The 26,101-nt window shown below is 41.5% G+C and overlaps 1 protein-coding gene across 7 annotated transcripts in view; it reads right to left on the bottom strand.

Annotated features, from left to right (window-relative positions):
* LOC306963634 (teneurin-3) overlaps positions 1 to 26,101 on the bottom strand; it is a 360,281-nt gene that overhangs the window by 193,128 nt on the left and 141,052 nt on the right. For all 7 annotated transcript variants that reach the window (XM_079557215.1, XM_079557217.1, XM_079557216.1 and 4 more), the window contains 2 exons: positions 23,470 to 23,708; positions 434 to 565 (listed from right to left, as the gene is read on the bottom strand). In XM_079557215.1, coding sequence (XP_079413341.1) covers positions 434 to 565; positions 23,470 to 23,708 — 371 coding nt within the window. The remainder of the gene's footprint in view (positions 1 to 433; positions 566 to 23,469; positions 23,709 to 26,101) is intronic.

Genomic DNA, 26,101 nt, shown 5'->3' with positions numbered 1-26,101 from the left:
TTAATTCACAAAGAGAAAACAACAGCTGTAAAACCAGAAGCAGCAGTTTTGGATCTCTGACTATATTTCTGTAAATGAGTGTACGGGGACACGATGAAACATTTCAAAGCCTAAATAAATTGGGATGAGAGGCCAGACTAATGGAGATCATGTTTATATTTGAGTCATTTAGCAGAATTTAGAGCACAACCCAATCAATAATAAATGAGCTGAACATGGTGTTTGCATCCATATCATGCTGTAGGAACCGCGGAGGAAATCGTGCTTCTACATTACCAGCCCCCTGTTCAAGCGCGCTGTAGCGGCCCACCTGCCATAGCAGCACATGTAATATATTCCCTCAGAGACAAGTCAATGTGTAACAACAATGTAGTCACTTACGCTTGTGTAAGATTTCACAATGCTAACAAGTGCGGCGCCTTTGTTCCCTCACCATTATCCACAGCCAGAGCCGTCACAATGCTCGTCTGAGTGGGCCCTCCTGTCTTCCCGACTCCTCCGTTCTCAAAAGCCGGCTGGCTGTCCAACTCCCGGAGCTGCCAATTGAGGCCGAAAAGGTGCATGGCTGAAAAACACACACAAAAAGGAAAAGGAAAAAAAAGAATGAGTGGGCTGGCGATACGTATAAACAAATAGGAACACAAAAAACAATCAAGCCACTTAGGTACAAAAGACCGCTGGGGCGCAGAATGGATGAATCTAATGCGAGTGGAAAAAATCAACAGCTTAACTGCCAGCATTTTTTTTTTTTTACCCTCCTCCTTTTGAAAAGCTCAATGCCATGGTGGATTTTTGTATAAACATGGCACCGGCAGAAAGCAGACAAAGTCATTTCAGTCAATACCCGGGAACCCCGTGGCTCCACTGGGTTTCCTTAGGGAGAACTGTTCATTAATGTGCCACACAAACCGCCACTGTATCAAAGAGAGCAGCGGGCAGACAGACACACGCAGACCGTCAAAAAAAAAAAAAAAAAAAAACATTAGACAAGTCTGTGAAGTCCGAGAGAACATGACAGGCGCATACGCTTTGTTCCCAAATCTCCTTTTGTGCATAACATTTAGACCATCATTAAAAAACTTTATACATTCAAATGTTGACTCTGCGTGTTGTGTTTTTTATAGTCGTCCCGCACATTTTCAGATCTGCCAGCAGCCAACATTGGATCGCACTTGGGATTTTTAACTTTACACTCAACGCTTAACATCCAACGATCGACATTCATCCTAAATGGGAAAGTCGTGACGGCAGATGGATAATGGCCCCATGTGGGTCCCAGTCTGTACAGGATTGGGAATGTTGCCAACACTTCGACATAGTGTTTGTGATATAATGTGCGATCAGAGGAGGAGACCACACTTTCGAGCAAACAAGACAAAGGTTTGAAGATCTTGGTGTGCGCGCTGAAATTCAGAAATAGCTGGCGATAACTTTCTGTTCGCTTAATTATACAGTATTAAAAGTGGGGGTCAAAGACTTGAATTATTTTTCTGGTATTTGTTCACAATGTCACATCTTATCACTATCTCACGCTGTGTGGGTTAGAAAATGCAATATAGATCTAAAACAGCTGGAAATAGTAGTAATGATGTGATAATGATAATTCATGCCAAGTCCAAATAAGCCCCTCCCTCCCTCCCTACTTCCTCTAGCTCCCCTACAGCTGGCGTGAGTGACTGTAGTGAAGCCATAACGGATGAGAGGATTAAGCTTTGAAAGAGATCGAGAGGGAGAAGTCGCCGTTATGCCAAGAATAGCCACTGGAGAAGACTCAACGATTACTGAAAGATACGCGAGTGCCTCGAAATACAGTTTAAAGGGACTATACGGAGTTTAAAAAGTATTTTTATCCCCCTACATGTTCCAGCATGTCCTAATGTGTAGAATGAGCTCAGACCTGTTCACCACAACTGCCTCTAAAATCCTGCACTGTCAACCAAAAAGGTGTTCCTTCGGGTCCGAAGTGCCGTCATGCACGAGCTTAATGTAGAAGCTGCAGTTACGCGTAAGACCTGAGGTGGCAGTAGTGAGTATAAAATGACTAACTTGCATCTAGCCCCTTTAAGTATGTTCTTAATGAGAGATCAACATTGTAACATGGTAAAAAGCTGTAAAAAAGTCAATTTTGCTTGATACTACTTTTAAATTCATTACTAAGGTAAAAGTACTTTCGGGTCAACATGAAAGTTCTCAAGAATTTGCTTTAGAAAAGAGTTTATAATCAAAGTCCAAGGTATGAATTACTCAAAAGAATCTGTTGTGAATCATAACTTTGCAAATTCAAAACCATAAAGATCGTACGGCAACACGCCAAGGATAAATCTTCCTTGTTATGAGTCAGTGGCATTGACGGCACATCTGCACAACGCCACCTGCTGGTCTGGAGTTCATCAGAAGTTTGAATCGACTGTACACATTCTCTCTTTGGAGCCTTAACAGAAATGTCGCGGAATAGAAAGTAGTAACTTCTCCGTAGATAAGTTCAGATCCTGTAAAACTCTACAGTCAGAGCAGTAAATTAACTTTGTTACTCCACAAAAACAACTGCTTGCGTGAAAGCTGGTGGGACGCCGGAGGAGCAGTTAAGCAGGTGCCAGGCAGAGTTTGGAGACAGAGTGTCGCAGCAGGAGGTGGAAGTACAGACTCCTCTCCTGTTACATAACCAAACTGTGAGCGTGGCGTTCATTCAGCCAAACCTGTTTCATTGTCACTGTATTGGGAGGCAATCAAAACCGTGGGCTTGTTGTGTTGTTTTCTGGGAGAAAGCGGAGGTGCGTCTGTGAGCGCAGCGAGTGGCCCAATCTCCTTCAAAGTCACCAGCCGGGGGAACATGCTGAGGAGGCATCTTGATTTCCGACCATTTGATCTGCGAGAGAGCGACTTCCCTCCGACGCCCGCCACTCGCCGAGATGGATATCGACTGAACAGGAGAGGGGAGGTATAGGCGCGGGGCCGGGGGGAGAATATCGGATGTGAAGAGGAGCAAAGAGGAGCGCGGTGGACTCCGGATCAAACGGGACTTTGTTAGCAGATAGGGCGTCTCTTGTTTAAGGGCCGCTGGTGAATATATTTGGCTGCGTTTTAAAGTGAGTCCGTAAGAGGGCCTGTCCTTGGAGCGTGTTCTGGCCTTGGACTGAAGTCAGGTCCTTGAAGGCAGAGTGAAAAAGCGCTGTGTTAAGTCCGTGTGATGCTCTCTGCTGTGATCTCCGCGGCGGCGCATTAAAGACGTGTACACGGACGGGGTCAACCTAATGGTTAAAATGCAACCGCGAGAACCGCCGCCACGCCAAGCTTTCGGGGGCCGGAGGAAGCGCTGCACAGTTGTATCAATTTAGCTTTTGCCAGGTTACCAGCTGCTTGAGGATGCCAACTGTGGTTTTTAACTCACAATACAACAATTACAGCGCAGATGGTTGATGAAAAAAGGAAAGATGATGATTAAAAACACATTATAATAGTTCCTGCTAAGCTGCAATAGAAAATAATCCATCCATCCATCCATCCATCCATCCATCCATCCGTCCATCCATCCATCCATCAATCCATCCATCCATCCATCCATCTATCTATCTATCTAGAGATACAGATGGCATCTCTGGAATTGCCCATATATGGTCATGTTTGAAAACAGTTAAGGGGGAAAACAATTTGGAGAAAAATCTAAACTTTCTCTAATTATTAAAAAACTACTTTAACAAATGCTGAATTATGAATATAGTTTTCTACTAAATGAAGATACAAAGACATGGAGAGGGGCAGAGTGGTTCAACAGCCCATAAATACATAAATAACGGAGAACGCTAACTTGATGCTACATGTTAGCATCTGGCTAATGCTAACGGTTAGCTAGCGCTAGCTACAACTGCCATTTTTCTCACTTCTACTGAACAATCGGCTGTGAGAAAATATCCATATGGGTCAGAGTTACACTTGACTTTAAGTTCATAATTCAGCAGAAAATGGCTAAAAAGAGAGGAAAATTGTGTTTCTCTAAAGACTCTATTTTCCCCCTCGGCGAAGCCACGCCCCCTTCTGTGACGAGATGCCGTATCTATCTATCTATCTATCTATCTGTCTATCTGTCTATCTGTCTATCTGTCTATCTATCTATCTATCTATCTATCTATCTATCTGTCTATCTGTCTATCTGTCTATCTATCTATCTATCTATCTATCTATCTATCTATCTATCTATCTATCTATCTATCTATCTGTCTATCTGTCTATCTGTCTATCTGTCTATCTATCTATCTATCTATCTGTCTATCTGTCTATCTGTCTATCTATCTATCTATCTATCTATGTATCTATCTACGTATCTGTCTATCTATCAATCTATCTATCTATCTATCTATCTATCTATCTATCTATCTATCTACGTATCTATCTACGTATCTATCTATCTATCTATCTATCTATCTATCTACATCCATCTATCTGTATCCATCCATCCATCCATCTATCTGTATCCATCCATCCATCCATCCATCCATCCATCCATCCATCTATCTATCTATCTATCTATCTATCTAGCTATCTAGCTATCTAGCTATCTAGCTATCTATCTATCTACATCCATTCATCCATCCATCCATCCGTAGTTTTGCAAACGCTTGGTAAATAAATCCCTATGTGCATGCAACACCCTACTTTAAATGATATTGTAACCATGAACTCTAGAGAAGACTGGGCGTTTGCAACACACCCGTCATTAGCTGCATACTCGCACTGGCAATAATTAATTCTCAATTCAATCTTTCATATCTGCGCTAACTTAGCCATATTATTCATTCTCTGCACGTCTCCTACCTGGCCTTATCAGCGAACCCGCTCGTATAGACCCTCTCACTTGGCCTTGTTTAAACTAGAGCACTGATACATTTTCTCCATGTTGCACGCTGGCTCCGCCGACCTCAAGACAGCCTCTAGAGAGATTTAAGAAAAACACTACCTGTTAATCTGTGTTTGGGAGATCGGCTGAGGGCACAACACAAAAGCATTCGAGGACCGCGGCAAAGCGGGATTTATCGTGAAGCGGGCATTTATTGAAACTTTTGAAAATGCCACCTTTTAAATGTTGGGGTAATTTTGGCGTCTAAGCTGACAAGTGGAAGACAAGAATACAGACAGCGGGGTATGAAGACATTCAGAAAGCATTCATGGTCCTATTTCTGTCTATAGCTTCTTGAAACGTTGAATAAAAAGACATACAAGTACAAGTGAGGGAAGTTTTGTCAGGAAAGTTGCTCAATCCCCTTTGGCTTATTATAGTTAATGTGGCCAGAGAGAGAAATAGACCTAGCCTTATGACTATGTTGCTGAAATTAGATTTTTTTCTTTGGGGGGGGGACGGTTTAAGAAAAAAAAAAGTGACAGCTGTAATGACCGATTGCTGTCAAGACTTTCCCAGCAATGTGTCTAGTGCAAGTGCTTTTCCAAAGTCTTCTAACTCTGAGAATTTTGGATTCCGACTCCCCGACGGCGCTAAGGTCTGTCCTGTCATCCATCTTTATACAGTGACTGCGCGGGACAGAAAGATGAATGCCTCGGGAGAAAGCGGTGCATTTTCCAATTCTGGCTTCTTCATTTCGGCCAAGTGGGACTTTAATATGGTTCACTCTTATCTTTTATTATCCTAAGTTCCAATAGAAAAGAAAACCGACTGTGGCACAGAGCCTCTCCGCTGCTCTTTACAACGCCGAGGCCCGAATCCCCACTTACCTCATCAACAAATTGCTTTGAGGTAAAAAGCCCTCCATTTTGGAATTTGCATAAGTTATTCCAGCAGCCTAGTCTGGTTCAATTAATATTGATAGACCATGAGCAAGTCTCTTACTGAGCAAGGAGCAGGCAAAGCTCACGACGATGTAAGATTTGCCCAGTGGAACGCCTCCACCTACTATGCATGAAATACAGCTTTTTCCCATAAATAAACTACACTCTGAGACAGGACTTGATACAGTGGTAAATACCGGCACTCGTTTGATCACACTTAAGGCGAGACACTGGCAGGTGAATAGGGAAAAAGATACATTTAGAGATATACATTTGAAACCTTTGCTGGAGATCGCTGCTATAAATGTGAGGAAAGCCGTTCATGCATAAAGCTGGCCAAAATTGCCAACATTTTCAGTGACAAAATGTAAATAATGGATACAGTCAGGTTTGAATGTATAGTTTTATTATGTTGATATATTAGTTTAAGATTTTTTCAGAGGGAATTTTGGATCTTGTTTAGTTTTTGAATAAGCAATGTGAAAAAATAACTCAATAACAGGCTAAGAATTTACCATCATAACACTTCATAATATTGTTAAGAACAAAACTGAAAAGTTTGGAATTTGAATGAGCTACTAAACTGAAGATGTAAAGAATGAGTCTAAAGAAAACCTTATTTTGAGAAACAGGAAATTACCATATTTGGATTACATTATCATCTCAGACGCTTATGTGCTACAATATTTGTGAATGAACAGGCATGGGAAGGATGAGGGAGTGGACATAAGGGTGAGTTTGGTCAAATTCTTTGACCGTACCGCCTTTGCTCTTCCTGATCCCGTCAGATCTCGGAAGCAAAGCAGGGAAGAGGCTGGTCGGTACTTGGATTTGAGACTGTTTGGCAACACCGGAAAGCCTGGGTGAATGTAGAGAGTCAGTGGTTGGTGGTGATCAGAGGGGCCGATGGCGCAGACTGGTTGCTTCGCTTCCGTCAGTCTACCCCAGGGCACCTATGGCTACAATAGTAAGTTACCACCACCGAGCATGGAGTGAATGAATAATGCAATGTAAAGCATCTTTGAGTGTTCAGAAAAGCGCTATATAACACCAGTGCATTATTACTTTGACATTAAAACTAGGATGTTTAGGGAGAAAACGAGCTAAAAAATCTCAACACTGACCACAGAGTGAAAGAACCTCGCCTAAAAATGCAATAAAAATCTCACAACAGGGCTGGACGGTAATAGCGTTCACTGTTTGTCATGGGCTTTTTGTTTCCCCTGCTGGGTAGCTGCCCATCAGCACCACACCTCCCATATTCATTAGTGCCACTGGGGCGACTTGTCAGGAGCAGTGGGCGACCATGGTGCGGTGACAAAGAACCATTTTCCGTGATATTGAGCTAAGTTTGTGTTCATAAGAGCCTAGTCGCAAGGTTTAGTCATTAGTGCATGATTCAGGTTAACGGTGAGCTGAACCCTAGAGCCACATCAGGCCAATAATTGTGTGTGCATTGCTGAGTCTGTTTTAGCTCGCTATTTAGGGGTAAAATGTGTCCTATTTCAACCATCACTACTTTGTTGAGTCACTTATTGATTTAAGGATTGAAGTGGTAACATCAACAATAACATAGACACATTGACACTTCATTTAAACAATGTAAAATGAATGCAAACTTCACCAGTAACCAACGTAATGGAGAATGCTAAACCAAGGATTTATAGTTTTCACAGTATCCTTTCTCTCCCTCGCAAAAAAAAAAAAAGTTCTGTCTCCTATGAAAGCGAATAAGCTCCATTTGCAAACCAATTTTCCTTTTTTCCTTCCACATTCAATTGGGGAAAAAGTGTGTCCCAATTTGGATGACTACAAATATAGCCGCCGCTGTAATCTTAACCACATAATGTTGACTGTAATTAGCCGGGGGAACATCGTGGGATTGACTGGCCTATAATTAGATCTGTGTTCATTTATTCAGGATAACTGCTGACCACCACCGATGCCCCACATGGAAAACCGCTTTACAGACTACTTTTCAGATTGGTCGCAGTACAATACAAAAATCAGCACAAAAAACGAGAAAATTGGCTTTAAATATATGTTTTCTGACTGCGTGTGCTGCCCCATTGTTTGCCAAATGTGTGTCATGAAAGGCATTGAGATCCCGACCATAAGAGAGGTGATTATGTAGCGGATAATATTTCGAACATTTTTTATCAGTAATGAAAATGATAGCGCCACTTCACTGTAGCATCCGTTTGAATAAATCCCTCCTAAGTGGGCCATTCGAAAACGCGCCCCGCTAATGTATGCAGGTGCCTCATTTCTGATAGCCATCGTCACCGAGAGTAATTAGTCCGTTAACCGCGGCGGCGAGGTGGCCCCATCTGGAGGTGCCCTGTGCCGGAGTGGACCTTTTAAAATGACGGAGATAAACATTGTCTTAAGCCCAGGGATCTGTCTGTACAACTCCGCGCGAGCTTCCCCCGGGGGAGGCTCCTCACAAGCACGCCGCACCGCTCCCAGCCTTTTCCCAGACGCTGGTGTTTTCAGCGATAGTGGCTCGACCGAGCTCCGGCGGAATGACAATATCTCCGCCGCGAGATCGACCAGGATAAGGCGTGTTCTTTGTGACAATTCAAAGAAGCTCAGTGTCTCCCAGTGTTGGTCCCAGTGGGATTTCTCCATTACACTTCTATATATATATATTTTTTTCTCAGCGTGTGTATTGCTCTGGCATGGTTTTTGAATCACAAGTGCTGAACAAGTCTGGAAATACACTGCATCTAACTGCGATTTTCCCGTCAAGCATGGCGACTAGATGTACGATTACCGTATTTTCCGGACTACAAGTCGCTCCGGAGTATAAGGCGCACCAGCCACAAAATGCCTAATGAAGAAAAAAACACACAGGCTGAATAGGCGTACAGTATGCTAACGCAACACATTGATGGTTAGCTACACGAAGTATAAACAACAAACTAAATAGGGGTCTGGTATGTTAACGTCACATACACAGTTCAGATAACTATAGCATAAAGAACATACCAAAGTCTCCATCTCACTCCAAATCACTGAATCCATTGAAATCTTCATCCTCGGTGTCACTTCTGAACAATCGCCTTGGCAACTACCTGGGTTGACAAGCCTCTCCCGGCAGAATATTTTCCAAGCTCTCATTTGCAAACTCGTTCCTCAAGCTGTGGCCATCGAGCTTTTAGCCCATGATCAGCTTCATTTTGCTTTCTTCTCTATGAGTAACCTCCACTTCTCGCTCATCTCCGTTTTTCGCTCACTCCAAACTTTCTTTCTGCCACTCGATTAGCCTACAGCGCCCTCTAGCGGCATGTGAAGTTATATATTTGAAATTTAAAAAAGGGAAAAAAAAATCACATATTAGACGCAGAGTATAAGACACACCCCCAGCCAAACTATGAAAAAAAGTGTGACTTATAGTCCGGAAAATACGGTACATGTTTTAAAAAAGTAAGCTATTCATTTCATCCATAAAAAGACTCCATGGAGACAATATTTTGTTGACATTATATGCGTTTTTTTTTCCAATTATGATTTGCTAATTACTATTTCCATTTGACTGCAACCGCTCTCAGTCTATTCTGTGGTAGCTCGCGTGGCCGTGCTTGAATCACAATTGCCCACTTTGCCGGTAATGTCACAAGAGGCAGACCTCGGTGAAAGTGTATTCTCTCTCATATAGCTTCCAATCTGTAAAGGGAACAGAAACTGTCTTGCAAACTCAAATCCGCCAACTGCCTTCCTGCAAAACGGTCATTAAACTGACAGTTCAAAGATTATCATCAAACATAGTCAGTGAAAAGACAGTTGGTGCGGTTCGACTCAAAACCACATTTTCCCAAATCCGCAAGCTGTTTCAGGGTCCAATCACGGGATCACATTTGGACCGGCTCCTGATTGGCCCCTGCATATCGGAACAATCACGGAAAGCCTTCCAATCAGGCCAGTTTGCCAAGTGGGAACTGAAAGGCTTCACCTCAGCAGGTCACGCTCATTTCAATTGCGAGAGTGGCTGTCAGGCTGTAGTTAAGTCCCAGATAGTAAATGTGTAGACAACTGGAATATATTTAATTCTAAAAATAACAAGATTCCTCCTATTTTTCCAGGACTATCAGACATGATCAAAAAGCCACTTGTCACATCTTGAGTTCCACGCAGAAAAAAATATGTCTTAATGACTCCAAGTGGCTATAAACTTGTCTTAGCTAATGCCATGCTTTGACAAACTGTGCATTGTAGCTTACAGTACATTTCATATAAAACGCAAGTGACAGCTACTGTAAACATAGAGCTGCCGCACCTGATTTCTACCATTCTCAAGGGAGGAAGTTGGCATGGAGCTAACTCTGTGGCCCCGTAAAGCCCTGTTTATCCATGGTTTTCAAATGATGTAAAAGTAGGGTAATTCTAAACAGCTATAGAGCGGAGTTTGAAGGATAAATCACCTGAAACACACTTCAATGTTCAGAGAGATGCACAAATAAACAAGTAAGCTAATTCAACCTGGATAGACAGACAAAAGCAGCGATTAGGAAGATTTATTGACATGTATATTAGTTTTGGCGGTAGACATCGATGTATGAAAGTCAGTATGGATGAACAGCTTGTAGTTAGGGATGTCTTCCTCGGAGCCTGGACGCTGGTGGTGGTATGGAAGACCCGTGAAGCTGCAGCAGGGAGAAGCCGTGGATGGAAGAGCCGGAGATGGGGTGGAGGCGGGTCGCAGCACAGCTGGGAAGCGAACGAACCATGATTCCTGTGGCTTAAAAGCGGGACCGAGGGCGATGATTGGCTGCTATGGAGGTGCGGCTCTTACGCTGATGGGCTGAGGTGGAGGTGTGGCCCTCTCGGAGGTGATCATTGGCTGGAGGTATGTGATGCTGAAATTAGTCTCCCAGGTTGAATTAACGCCTAGGCTTCATAACCTTCAGGAGCATGTGCGTTATCAGCATAGCTCAAGTTAGTATTTGTGCGAAAACAACAGGCACAAAATGTCGGCCACAACAGGTAACAAGTCTTGACTTTTTTCTTGGCTGAAACCCACAACTAGTTTGCTTTTCTTTTTTTTAAATTGGCTATGGGAGCAGGAATAGGTTAGACCACCTCAGGTCATTCGTGTAACTGCAACTTCTATGATAAGCAATTCGGACCCGAAGTAAGACGTTTTTGAGTGAGAGTGCAGGATTTTAGAGGCAGTTGTGGTGAACAGGTCTGGGCTCATTCTACACATTGGGACATTGTTGGAACATGTAAGGGGAGGAAAATACTTACTTTTAACATTTTTAAACTCTGTATAGTCCCTATAAAGAGTTACTCAAAGATGTGGTTTGTAACAGAGACAGAGGGAGAGCAGCAGTCATCAGCAGGATTCATCTGAAGAAATATCGGCGAGAAAGACTCAGTTGTACCTCAGCAACCACAGCTCTTTGATCCTTTTATACAATGAACCTATAGGATCATCAATTTTAAAGCAAGAAGTGCACCGTACCATGCTACTTTTCTAAGTGCCCCTGGGCATTGTGTGCAGCGTTTGAAAATGGAGCTCCAAGGTGTTCTGTGGACAATAGTTGATCCTTACTCAAGAGAAAAAGTGAAAGTGGTTACAAGGGAACTTTTAGAGCTTAGATGTATTAAGAATATCAAATTATAGAACTTTCATGTAAAGCACAAGCTAATGGTTTCAATTTGCAGTTAGAACGAAAGACTGTCCTCGTGTCTTGGTGAATTCAAAGTGTTTTGCTTAAAATACATATATAGAGAATGCATTTTTGAACTCCTTAGCTTGGTATTAACAATGTATAACTTAAAATAATGTATATGTATAGAATGTTTTGTAATTCAGCAAGTAAACTTTGCTGGTATAAAGGAGAGCGACCAGCGTGAAACTTGAAAAGCTGTCTGGTCTGCTGATGGACACTGTAGACTTAAACTCCAGGCATGTTTTTCATGATGGAACATGAACACTGTGAAAGCTCCAATAAGATTTAGACATGGCAGACTTTGCTAAAACCCCCAAAAAAGTGTACAATGAGCTATTTTATTTGTATCCTCGCTAACAGCAGCTCTGCTATATTTATGGAGGAAAGCCACGCACAGACACAATTTGCTCAGCTGCTCTCTCCCACACTCGCAGCAGACTGGCTTCATTTACAACATTTCCACTTGTTTAATTGTGGCCCGTCGGTTGTCGGGGGAGTTGCGATTTGGCGCGTCTCCAGCCCGAGAGCCTGTTGTTCTGGTGAGGGAGTGTAACAGATGCCGCCCTCTGCCTCTCGCCTCAGGTGTCGGCGAGCGCTTCTACTTCCACTCTTTCATCCGACGCCAATTTACCTGCCAGCCGCAATGACTCAGGCGGTGACGGTGTGCGGCCGTACTTTAGTACTGCTCCAGTGTCCCATTAGCGCAAAAAAACAAAAAAAAACAAAAAAAACAAAGTGACTTCAATATGGCTATGCCCGGCCTGATTCTGTGATCAGGAGACGGTGACGGGAGCTGACTGAATCATATCTGTGATGTGTGCTAATATGAAATGAAAACAAGCAAACAATTCTGTCTCCTTGAGGATTTATCACGTCTAAAACCTGCTAATCCTGTAGTTTAGAGCTCATGTTCGGAAATGCGTGCAATTCTTGTATTAATCTAGCAGGTTTAATTTCAGTTGTCTCTGAAATGTTAATTCTTCTGAAGTTGTTTAAAGTGTCCACTGTGAATGGAATCTTTATTTCAAAGAGGACACATAATGCAAAATCTGCTCATTTGTGTTGAAATTGGTCAAAGACATACCTGGAGTATGATTTCACTACATCCACACAGTTTTGATTGAGTGGTTTCTTCTTCTAATGTGTTCTGCACTTCCTGGATACAGTTGGTTCATTGTTAAAACCTGAAACTGTCTCCACATTTTTAAAGCCCATAATCCAAAATTATTATGATGGTTTTGAGCCGTTGTGCTAAGATAAATGATGTAATTCCGTGCTGAAGCCGCAAACCACACCGTAAATTGAAACAGAAAGTTTGTTTCTCAGAATAGCGTATTGAAAATTAGCCCCAAGCAAAGTCTCTACCAGCTCTAGCGCTTGTAATAGACGGTTACATACAGACATAATTGGAGATTATAAAATGTAAAATATCAAAGCTGAGACACCCAAATTATTGCTTTAAAGTCTAGTTTAAGCTGCATGTGCATGATATATGACACTTTAAAGGGGAGGTATTACGAAAAATTATGTTATCTTTTGAGAGCTTTCTAGAGAACATACCTGGAGTTGTGCTTGAAACTATGACCACTATGACCGTATTCTATATTCAGTAATTTACAATATATAAAATACAGAACCTTAGTATTCATGAATGTTTACAGATGGTCAAAAAGAAACAAACCATTGCATTCATGTTTGTTCAAATCAAATATCCCACATTATTCATGTCCAAGTACTTCATACTTTTTTTAACATTGTAGCTTATATGTGTTTTTTGAACTCCAGGAGAGATTCTGACTTTTTCACTTCTTTCTGAAGTTTTTTCCATAAACTGATTCCTGTCACTGTAACAGTTTGTTCCATTGCTTTAGAATTGAACCTGGGTTTATTAAAGATGTCTGTTCCGTTCAGATTATAGTGACTTTCTCTTTTCTCAAACCTTCTACTTACAGTAAAAGTCCTATAACATTGTATTGTGATTTATGTGTTATAAAGACTTATTGCACATATATTTTCAGCACTTTATGACATTGCGCACAAATTGGTGATTTGCACTTTGTATTTGTATATTGCACTTTATTTGTAAACTGCCTTTTTATATTGTATGATCTGTCTTTGTTTTGCAATCTTTATATGTCATTTGCCTTTTGTTATGTCATTTTAATTGTGTAGGACTACGGATGGAAATTAAGATAGTGCTAAATCTGGTGCAGCCACGTTTTCAATGTAACTGCACATTGTCCTGATATAAATAAACTAAACTAAACTTTATTTAATGCATGGATATGCCAACATTGCATGAAAAAAAGGACCTTTAATGTAAGTCAGAGTGCCTCAGATCCTCTCCTTTGTTATATCAGTCTAATATTGTCGGACTTAGCGATGCACTCACCTTTCAAGAGTTTATGTGTTTTTTTTTCTAAATTGTGCAGCCCGTGTGTGAAACCTGACTTTAGTACTGCTCCACTGCCCCGTTAGCACAAAAAACTGACTTTGACGCGGCTACGCCTGGCCTGAGTCAGTGATCAACAGAAAGTGACTGGAGCTTCTGTGCGATGTTTGCCAAACCCATAAAATGTACGCGCTTCAGCATATCCAGACACTGTGCAACTCCTGCGTTTACAGTTAAGCTCAGTTTAGTGACTCAAACTGTTAGCTTGTTTACTGCAACCCCACAATAAATGCCAAACTGCTTCTTTCAAACATTAACATCAACTTGATGACAGCCTCTCACCTCCCCAATAATTTGAAAGTATTAGATTTACACTAAACAACTTTACTACAGTAGTATAATGCTGATGGATGAGAGTTTACTGAATATTATCATTTAGAAGTTGTATATTGGATATGTAAATTACAGGAATCTCAGTGGGAGCCCTGTAATTTTATTCTATCACTTATGAATATGGTCGCCTCTGCAGTATAGGGAAATAAACACCTACTTCTCTGAATAAATTGCTTGTTTTTAAGGAACCTGTAAGAATATACAGTATAAGCCACAGCCTAAAGCGAAGAAATTACATTTGTATCCATTTTACGGTCTCGCATCATGAATGGGTCGGATTTGGAGAACAGTTAAGTCAATAAAGGGATTGCGAATATTGATATTGATGTAGTGCATTTACGGCCCCTCCGGACGACCGCGCTCCCATCTGTACTCCCCCATAAAACCCTGCTTATAGGATCTTCCCCAACAATATCATATTTCTCCTTATACAACTCTGTCACTTTTACGCTGCCTCCTGGCTCGGTGAACGCGGCTATATCCGCGCGGGGAGAGCTGTGTTGCGCAGAGATGAAGGGCTCGCGTGACAAGCCGGGGCGCAAGGAGAGATGAATCTGCTCCAGGTTTACTGCTGTGGTCAAGATTCCAAAGGTTAGCGGGAAGTCAGCTTTGACGTGTAGTAAAAAAACACATTCTCATAGGAAATAGTGCCCGCAGGGGAGGCAGCGGATGGGCAGTTTGTCTTCCTCTTGATGATAAAGGCGCTTCTTGTTTGACGGAATGAGGGGATTTAGGTTATGGTGCAACAAAGGAGGCACTTTAAACTCAGGAGAGGCGAGCTGCGGATGTGTTGTGTTGTTTGGAGTGCTCCTCTCTCCGGTCGGCGTCGAGTTGGATGCCGCCATCTGCGCCGGCCACTTGAAACTCCCCTGTCTTGTGCTTTATAACAGGGGCCCCCGGAGGATGTGGAGGGCCGCTGAAGCAGGGAGCGCAAGAGCCACCCCCTGTCAGGAGGCGAGCACAGGGGAATCAATCTGGACAAGAGCGGGATGCCTGTCCAAGAGCAAGACGGCAGATGTGACAAGAGGAGATTTCATTTGAATAAATTACTATTGTTTAGGGTAAAAGTGGTTAAAGAAGGGATGCACCGATCCGATACTGGTGTTGGATATCGGAGCTGATACTAGAAAAATTATGATATTGGGTATCGGCTACAAATATCCGATACTGAACCGGATACCAGTTTTGGCTCTTACCGCTTTCATTCATTTTCATTCATGTCATTTTGAAGCCAAGAAATGGAGAATTTGATCGCTGAGTTAGTTTGAACCTCTGCAAACATATTTTTGATTGCCACGCAAAATGCAGCGGTTAGCAACAGCATGCTAAAGCTAGCGGCAGAATGCTGATGCTAGCAGTAACTAATCCAGGCTGGGTCAGAAACTAAGATAGAGATACCTAGTAGCCTCATGAAATAAAATTGGCCACTGTCTGGAGCCAAGTGTCTGTATTTTAGTTTATGAAATGCTGTTGAAGAATAACTGATATAAGATATTTGTAATGCATAAGTTGAAATGATCGGATCACTTCATGTGAGTTGTTTATATTATTGTAAAATAGCCCATCCCAAGGTCCCAGAATCCAGTGATCCTTGTTAAATGTTTTTTCCATTAGTTTGTTAATAAATATAATTGACAATTGATCTGTAACATCATGACAAGTAAATGAAAGACTTTATTGATCTCACACTGGAGAAAAGAGGAACAAGCACTGCTTCACTCTCTTGGTATTGTTTAATATCAAATATCGGCAAATACTCAAACCCCATCGGTATCGGTAGCAAAAAAACTGGATTGGTGCATCTCTAGTTTAAAGTAAAGAATATACAAGTGCAAGGGCTGTTCATGCTTACTTAGTTCATTGATTAATCAAAATTGCGGCCTCACTGATTAAGAAACAATTTTACACATACATGTTTTCTGCTGTAGGAGAAAAAACATTGGAGCACAAATACAAAACCTACAGATTTAACGGTAAATTACTAAATAAGGAACAGTTTTGCAAAACATACAAGTGTACATTTTGACTTTCATTATTCAATTGAAAGAAAATTGACTGAACAGTCTGCTTGTTTATACAAATGTAATGTTGAAAAAAAAAACAGCCAAGGATTAACTGTTAGTCGCTTGATAAAGTAAATCAAAAAGACCAATTGCTTAATTAACTCTGGCAGAGCATCCATCCCTGAGCTGCAGTCAGATTTATCCTAGCTGTGTAATACTATTTATTTTATTTTATGTTTTGTTTATGTGAAATTGAAAAAACTTAGTGGCACAGACAACTTGCGATGAATGTCATAAAAAAGTGCTGGGTCACAGTAGCGAAAGACTGAGAAATATCTCAAAAGTGAGGAAAATGTTGTGTAAAACGGAATCCAAAAAGCAGAGGTGGGAGTAAGTCACTAAATGCAAGTCTCGAGTCAAGTCCAAGTCATGAAGGTCCAAGTCTCAACCAAGTCCAAGTCAATCGGTCATGGGCTCAAGTCAAGTCAAGTCAAGTCATAGCTTTTGTCAAGTCAAGTCAAGTCAAGTCTTGCTTTAGCCGGCACGTCACCTCAAGTCACAAACACCAGCGTGTCTACTTTTCATGTGTTTAATCTTGAAAATAATAAGTGCTTTCTCAAGATACCGTAATTTTGAAAATTTAGGCTAAAATCAAACTTTTAAAAACTCATGGATTTGGATTTAAAGTCTAATTAATATTCAAACGCCACAACATTCAAAATATATGTATTATAAATAAACAGTCTATGTACAAAATTGCTGGGACAGCATTTTAAGGAAGGGGGCCCTGGGGGGGGCAACTTAAAAAATATGAAATATAGTATCTTAAATATGAGCTGCTTTTCCCTGCAGTCTGAAAGATAAATATAAAATAATATTTTTATTTTTGTTAGTTTCTGGCAGTTTTTCTGTCAGTGGTTCCCTGTAATGCCCCAGCCCCTGTATACTCGGATTCGCGATTCCGCATAGCATTCAGTGTCACTGTCACTGGGCTCTGTGCGGATGTGTAAACTAGCCTCTAAATGCTGTAAACTTTGTGTGAACGCCTTAAAACATCGAAAAGCCCCCAAGATTTTTGTTGATTAATCAGCTCTTACGCATCATCGTTCTGGAGGCTCCGTCTGCGCTGTAGGTACAGCCCATTGTTTCAAACGTTTTCCTGTCCGTAAATCTCCACCTCTTCACTCTGTTTAGAAAACTTTTAATGCACATATTTCGACCTCATATTTCCTCCTGCCTTTTCGCGCTGTATTGATTAGAAGCGCTGTGTCGGGAAACCAAACGCGCATGTGGCTAATTACCATATGTAAACATAGATGCGCCGTTTTTACACAATGAATCCCGATCTTTCACTCAAGTAAATAATAACTATAAATTCACAGCAAGTCATTGAGAGTCATTTGCCTCAAGTCCAAGTTAAGTCTCGAGTCACAAACAGCAAGTCCCAAGTCAAGTCTTTTTGCAGCTTTGGTCAAGTAAGTCTCAAGTCCCGAAAATTGCGACTCGAGTCTGACTCGAGTCAAGTCATGTGACTCGAGTCTCCCACCTCTGCCAAAAAGTGTTCATCTCATCTCGTATTGATTATTGTAATTCTTTGTACCCTCCCCAAGCCTGTGGAATGGATCTTCTATAGACTTTATAGACTGCATATTGTTTTGATTTAAGTTAATTGATCATCTGTTGGGCGCTTTGAGATTTTGATATGCAAGAAGCGCCGCAACAAATAATGACTTGGGTACTGATACAACCCTAATCAGTTTTTGTCCTCTGTTTTCCCAACTGACCGCGAGATACCAAACATGACCAAAATGGTATTAAGCCATCTGCAGGCAAGAGACAGCTGGACAGAAATGCTCTTGACAGAGGTTTGCAGACAGCCCTATTCTGCAGGCGGCCTGTCTGTCATGTGTTCCATTTGTCCGACGTGTCCAAAGCTTGTCTAATGCCACTTTCAATGAACGCCCTTGTGTCTCTTCAAAGCCCCGATACGAATGCATTGCTTCTGGCACCGAAAGTACCGCTTTGCACGATCACAGGTGACAGCTAGTGTTTCCACATGAGGCAGTAATAAATATGCACTGGTAAGATCACTGGCAGCGCTGACTGTTCCGTTAATTCTCTGTGGCTACAGGGTTAATGTGTTGCAGGAAGCTGTCTGTTGCCAAGCTACAATTAGCTGATATCTAGCCTTGTGGTTCGGTCTGAGCCTGTCAGGGGAGCGCCGTTTCGCTCTCCGCTGCTACTCAAGTCCAGCCAAGCAGATCCGCAAAGGTGGGAACTTTCTTTCCACTTGGAACGTTTGTTTTGATAAAAAGCATATTAGATGCGGAGAACAGAATTAGGAAGCCGATGATGGATTGCCCCCACAAGGATTGCACTGAAGCTGGATTAAATATTAGTTTGACTTCAAATTGTTGGCTGTGGGAGGAATGTTAACAGCAAAAGTGCATTGATCCAAAGTAGTCACTATTTCTCTTATTTCCCATGATTCCAAAGTGTTTAGAAATATGTCTATAGGTCCATTTGGGAAAGGGGCACAGAAATTCGTACAAAAGTCCAGTCTCCATCATCCTTTGAACTGCAGCCAGTGGCACAGGGAACATTTCATGGATAGATCAAAGCAGTATTCAAATTCCAACAAATTCTGGAGTAAACAGAACACCATCTATGAAAAAGCGGAAGTCAAAAGGCAAGTGGCGCAGTCTGAAGGTTTTGCCGTCTTTGCAGTTTCCTGAGCTAAACCTCATTGAAGGTCTGTGGATAAACCTCTAAAGAGCAATGGAGGCAAGACAGCCCAGAAATCTCTCAGTTCTGGAAGACTTTTGTAAGGAAGAAATGGTAAAAATCCCGCAAACTGGAAGTGAAAGACGCTTGGCTGCCTAGAAAAGTGCTTAAAGCTGTGATATTGTGGGTCAACGAGGCATCAGGGTCCAAACTTTGGCAGAGGCCATTTTTCTTTTATGCAATTTCACAAACGTAAGAGCCGAATAAAAAACAGATTTTTATATGAGAAAGTCTCATCTGCAACCCCATGCCTTTTGGTGATCATTTAATTTTCCGATTGCTTCTTATTAATTCACATTAATAGAACTATTCAGGGTGCCTAAACCTATACACCGCACTGCATATACAGTGCCTCTCGGAAGTACTAATACACCTTGAACTTTTGCATATTTTGTCATGTTATGTTGTCACCATAAACATGAAGATTTTATTTTGATTTTTTTAATGAAAGTTCACACACAAGTAACTGACAACTGTGAAGTGAAGGCAAAATGATACATGATTCTGTTATTTTTCCAAAAATAGAAAACCGAAAAGTGGGGCGTGCATACATATTCATACAGCATGAATGAGTACTTTGTGGAACCCCCTTTTGCTGAAACAACAGCAGCAAGTCTTTTGGGGTCTGACTCTACAAGATCTGCACATCTAGAGACTGACATTTTAGCCCAATCCTCTTTACAAAACAACTCAAGCTCTGTCACATTAGAAGGAGAGCGTTTGTGAACAGCAGTTTTCAGACCTTTCCACAGATTTTCTGTAGGATTTAGGTCAGGACTTTGACTGAGCCATTCTAACACATTAATGGCTTTCTTCTTGCCACTCGTTCATGAAGGCCAGATTTGTGTAGAGTACGACTTATAGTTGTCCCATGTACAGATTCCCCCAGCTCAGCGGCAGGACTTCACAGCTCCTCCAGAGTTATCATGGGGCACTTGGTTACATTTCTTACCAGTGCTCTCCTTGTTCGGTCTGTCAGTTTAGGTTCGTTTAGGTTAGTTTGGTAAGTTGGCAGTGGTGCTATACTCTTTCCATTTCTGAATGATGGATTGAACAGTGCTCCGTGAGATGTTCAAATCTTCGGAAATCTTTGTATAACTTAACGCTGCTTTAAACTTCTCCACAACTTTATCCCTGACCTCTCTGGTGCTCCTTGACCTTCATGATGTTGTTTAGTGACCATAGCTCTGAGGCCCTCACAGAATAGCTGTAAATAAACTGAGAGTAGATTACGCACAGGTGGCCTCTATTTAATGGTTAGGCCAAGGTGTGAACATTCTGCAGACACTAGGAATGTTATAAAGGCAATTTAATACACTCAGAAAAATGCTGTATGAATACTTGTGCACGCCCCACTTTTCACTTGAAAAATAATAGAATCATATATCATTTTGCTTTCACTTCACAGTTGTCTGTTACAAAAAAAACATCTAAATAAAATCTTTATGTTTATGGTTGTAAACATGACAAAATGTGGAAAAGTTCAAGGTGTATTAGTACTTTCGAGAGGCACTGTATATTACCGTTACCTAAAATGTTCTGCACTTGGACCCATTGACCATCAACACCTGGACCCATCACGTCTTATACAGTTTAGTCTGACATTGTTTGTCGTCATTTTAGTTTCTTTTTCCTGCATTATCATTCAATTAAGAAGTACGTATTTGAAACAACTCACACGAGACTATAGCTGTTCAAGCCAGCACCTTCCACGTTATAGAGGATTTCAGTTGCTCCTTCAAGGCTCAGTGTCAAATCGATTTCTCTCTTTCAAACCCTCTTCACATATCCCTCATATACCGTCCATGTCCAAAGTGAACTTCTCTTCACTCTTGCTTAATTGGTTTGGCGAAAGTCCGCACTCAGTGAATTCATTCATTTTATTGGCTGCACAAACAATAGACAGATGGAATCAATGAGAGGTTCATCGACTAAATCATTTTGCCAACAACAAGGCGATATTTTGAAGTCTTTTATGATGGGGACTAAAAACAAAGGGACTAAAAAGTATCTACCGTACACTACTAAATATGTTTGAATAAAATATGTACTTATTTCACTAAATAACACATATATCTAAGCTGATCTTTTCCATTCAGCATTTGGCGACACCCAGACTATTTCCTGTGCTTCCTGTGCTGTAAAATTGAACTAGCAAAGGGACTTCACCGTGAAAAATGAACACATCGTCATGCATTTGAAATTTAAAACAATTAATCACAAAGAATTACTGCAGCGGAAACATTGCTTTTCTTTACCGTGAGTCTTTACAAGCCCCAACTCTTGCACATTCAAATGTAGCCAGTCTGAAAGTGTGCAGGGATATGAGCCACATTAGCATCAATTCCTCAGACACCCTTTTGTGTTGACATTACCTGTTCTCTATCTCAGGGGATTCCATTGTGGGACATTTAGAAGCGCTGACTGACCTTTGCATGAATGTCTTTGGACGCTGACTGACTGCGAGGAGGCAGGAGTTAATATGTAAATCTACTGCCGGCGAGGGTCAAGGTACTGGCTGTTAAAATACACAAGCCGTGCTTTTTCATACAGCCACCAGGACATTGGAATAATGAATAATAACCCAAGGGTATTCTTGTTAGTGCTGCTTTGTTGAGTTCTCTCCGCTCATTGGTCCGCTCCGGCATAATACGCCAATTATTTCAATGTGCCAATGGTTGCTATGGGCACGCACCACTCCATCCAGTACACTCCGCGAGACGAAATCAGCTCGGATCAATCTTCTTTGTAAAGTTATTGATTTGTAAGTGGTGTAAGAGTGTAGGCTGCATGATGGACTCGTAAATGTCAGAGAATAGAAAGACCCTATTTAATTTCTCTGGTGGGTATGATGGGAGCTTCTGCACAGGGTCGCACAGCAATCACAATCATATTGCAAATAGAAAAGGTAACCTGTAGTTATTTCGCAGGATCAGGACTCACTCTATACAGGTCGCAGCCGGTCAAATTTACAGTTTATCTCAATCGACGAGACACTAAATGACATTGACTGCATACATTTCTTTCATTCTTTCACAGCCCTTTTTTTTCCTGAAGACTGGAAACAATGTTTTGCTAATTTGAATATTGAACACACTTTTCACTTATTGCACACATGATCCAAAAAATTAACACACTGCAAAAAGTAATAGAGAAATACCTAAAAAAAAAAAAGTAAACATATTGTAAGTATGGGTCAAGTCCTTTTATACATGCGTTTCCAATGACATCACGCATACAGTAGTTCTGTTGGCCATTTTGAATACCGAAGTTGAATTATGCAGTACTACAACATGAAACAATATCTCTACTCAGGATTAAAATGAAAGACAACTGATTGACAGTGGCATTTGTATGTACTGGTAATCATTGCTCTAGAAGATAACAGTTAAAACATGGCCCTAGAAGGTGTACGTTTATGTGAAGAAATCAGCAAATGTGGCAAAGATGTAGCAGCTCTGTCTGTTGAGCTACAGCAGGATTTACTAAAGATCTGCTTCACTAAATTAGCACATCAAAGAGGAAACAGAAAACCTTTCTCTGTGATTTTTGCAGTTGGTCATGTCAACAGAGTTTCAGTCTGAGTCAGTGTATAAGCTTCTCAAGACGCTAGCATGCTACCGGTTAGCATGCTACCGGTTAGCATGCTACCGGTTAGCAACTGTGCTCAATCAATTGATCGACTGTCAATGGCTTCAACACGATAAACACATGTGTGGCTCACATCTATGAACACTGAGGAAATACTACAGGCTACATGTTTGGAGAGTGGTTCAGGGCTTTCTCTTGGAGAGGTAAGAGCTGAGCTGTTGAAGCTAAATGCTAACTGGTAGCATGCTTACATCTTGAGCAACTTAAACAATGACTCACTGGTTTCTTCACATGAACGTTGTGCGCTCTCTGGGGCTGTGTTTTTACTCTTTTCATCTTGACAGTACATAAAAATGTCACTGTCAATCAATTGTCTTTCATTTTAATAGCAGAGCAGAGATATTGTTACATGTTGTAGTTCTACTTGGGTATTAAAAATGGCCGCCATATCAACAAAAGCCACATGACTGAAAAGCATGTTTACTTAAATCAAGAGGAACTTTGAAATTTAGTGTGATGAGATCTTTTAATTTGAGTGTATAAAAACATAATATAAATAATGAGGAAAGTAACTTAAAAAAACACTTGATGATAGTGAGTGTTACATTATCGATTATTCAGCTAACATTCAGCGCACAAATGAATCAAAGTGTGGAATCATTGCACATCCCAATCTCTCCTGTGACATAAAGCCTCTTGAACTTAAGGCAAAGTTGGGTTTGCAGACTCTACGTTGGCCCTCCTTACCCACCATTCACAACCTCAACAACAACAATGTCTTGCAATGTCATAATTTTTTTCCATGAAATTTCAACCTGATGCCAGTTCGACTCCATTAGGAAACCGCTCTTACCTATGCAGTAGCAGAGAATGACCGACAGCAGGACGGCCACGCCCACAGCGATGAGAGCGGTGCACTTCCAGGAGCAGTGCTTGGGGGACTTCTTGAACTTGAAGGCCCCTCTGGACAGAGTGTTCCTGGGCAAGGGGCGAGCCGGAGTGGAGTACACGGTGCCCGTTGCCATGGTGTAGCCGGGAGCCGCGGCGCCGAAGAAAGGGGTGGATCCTGTGCCCGTTTTAAATAGAAAGTGCCTGCACAGAGAAGGGAGAAGGGATTATTGATTACACGACTGGGTCTCAAGGTATTGGCGACGCAGTATTAGCAGATGCTGTATCCAAATCGCAAATATCAAAAAGAATATTGAATCACGAAGAAGTCCTACGTCAGACAAAGAATTAATGATTTCTTTTTTTGTCCAAATATGACACAGAGCAATGATCACTTTTGTGGTTTTAGCCTTTGTATCCTTTTAATTTATTTTTATACGGTAGAAGTTACCAAAAAAAAATCAGAGATGATTTTAGATCTATTTCGTTAATATCAAATTTCAAATATCACCTTGTTTTTTGTGGTTTAAAGCTCAATAAACAAGTAAACTAGATGCGGAATTAGTGAAATAAAAAACATAAAAATTCCTCTGCTTTTCAATTATGATTTCAAACTTTCTAACCAGGAAAAATTACAACATCATTTTGAGAAATCTGCACATGCACATGTATATTTCTCCCGCATTTAGCCGATGCAGTCTCCCAGAAAGGAAATTACCATATTTGGTTTACAGAGTCATCTCGGTTGCCATTAGTGCTACATGAGGACACCAAACATGTCAATATTTGTGAATGTGAGTTCACTGGTAAATAAATTGCTTGACTGTGTGGAATATTAGCAATTAAAACGTCAATACATGCAAGACAGTTACTGAATATCCCAATATTGTCTCAGCTTGTCTTTTCGCCTGCACAATACATGATCCGTGCATGAAGCTAGAGCTTGGATTCTGTGCATATCATCAAAAACTCCACACATACAAACCCTGTACACTGCATGAGCACTTCAACACATATCCAACAATCCCGCATGTTACAGCACCACAGAAATGAAACTTACGAACACAATGGAGACCCCAGGTGTCTATCAGAGAAAGAACTATTCCAGTCGACGTTTTTCTTTCCTGTTGTTCTTTTTTTTGTGCATCTGTCACGAATAAGGGTTTAGGCACTTTCTAACAGCCACAGCTGAAAACGCAAAAGCCAGAGCTTCAATTTGCCCGTGGGGAGTTCGGCACGCTAAAACATTATTGAACAGGCAATAGACTGTGCATCAATAATTTATTATAATGTATCTCTGAAAGAGGAAGTGGATTACCTCCCAAAAGCGCGGCCATAAATCTGCACTTTGTGATCTCCGATGTGGGGCTGAGATGGAACGCTATAGTAAGGTGTATAATCCTGACATTGGGAAAGGTGAACAAAAAGTAGCTCATAAAAACAATCATCTCCCACTTGCCCTTTTACAACGGGGCCTTGTGCTAATAGCCCATTATACCTGGGGTAATTAAGAGACTTTAATCAAATGCACTACAGAGTGATCGTCCTATTAACTTTTAAGCCCCACGTGGAAAGCTCTTAAGTAAATGAATTAAGCCTTGTTGCCACTCTTGCCACTACTTAGAGATTAATACCCAATGGCTCGCGGCTTTCTGACGACGGCCCGGGAAAATGAACCGATTGACCATGCACTGTAAATGTCCGTCTGCAACATTAATAAACCGTTAAATTACCATATCAAGGAATGAAAGGGAAATTAACACAAAGGGTGATTCCTGATTTATAGCGGGTCGAGCTTTGGGAATACAACACAGGAAGTGGAAGGAAATGGAATAATTATAATCTGGAGGACGCTTGGATTAAGGCCACGCAATGTGGTATTAACAATAAGTGCTTTAATTTGTATTGGTCACATTACAAGCTTCTCAGAGTGGACCATTTTTTCTTTCATTCTGTGGTGGTAATCTGTGTGCGTCTCCATAGCTGCCCAGGGGCGGACTGACATAAACACGACTGCCTGTCTGTGCCAACAATGCTCCCGTCAATTGTTCCCTTGCATGCTGCTGAGACTGGGTTTTGATATGTCAGGCTGCTGTGATGTGATGCTCTGTCGCTGTCTGACCCTTTCAAAATAAGACTCCGCGGAATGGGACTTTTATTGTGTAAAAGACAAACAGGAAGCATTTATTATTAGCAATGGGCTGCCTGACAAATAAGGAACTGAGAGTTTCATCGCCGTTTCAGACAAGTCTTCTACTTTCAAAGGCATGGGACTGACAGCGCATTTGTGAAAACGGTTCATGATTTTGAATTTGCACAAATGAGATGGGCGCGGTGACCGGCAGTACTGCATGGACGGAGGACGTGGCGGCGACTCGCTCCTTCCTGGGTGGAGAGGGTCCCAGCCCGTAAAGCTCGGAGTAAAAGCTCTGGATTGTGAAGCTTCGCCCTACTCTTTGTAGTGTTGGGAGCGGCAGCACTGGCATCCGACATTGAGAATGCAGAAAGTTTGGGCTTGGGTTTCCTTCCCTGACAGTAGCAGAAAAGTTCCGACTGAGCAGCAATACTCAGAATAAAACAATCCCACAAAAATGACA

The sequence above is a fragment of the Gobius niger genome (genome assembly GCF_951799975.1).
Source record: "Gobius niger genome assembly, chromosome: 5".
NCBI classification, from domain to species: Eukaryota; Metazoa; Chordata; class Actinopteri; order Gobiiformes; family Gobiidae; genus Gobius; species Gobius niger.
The sequence above is the reverse complement of the archived record's forward strand: the minus strand, read 5'-3'. Positions and strand labels throughout refer to the sequence as shown.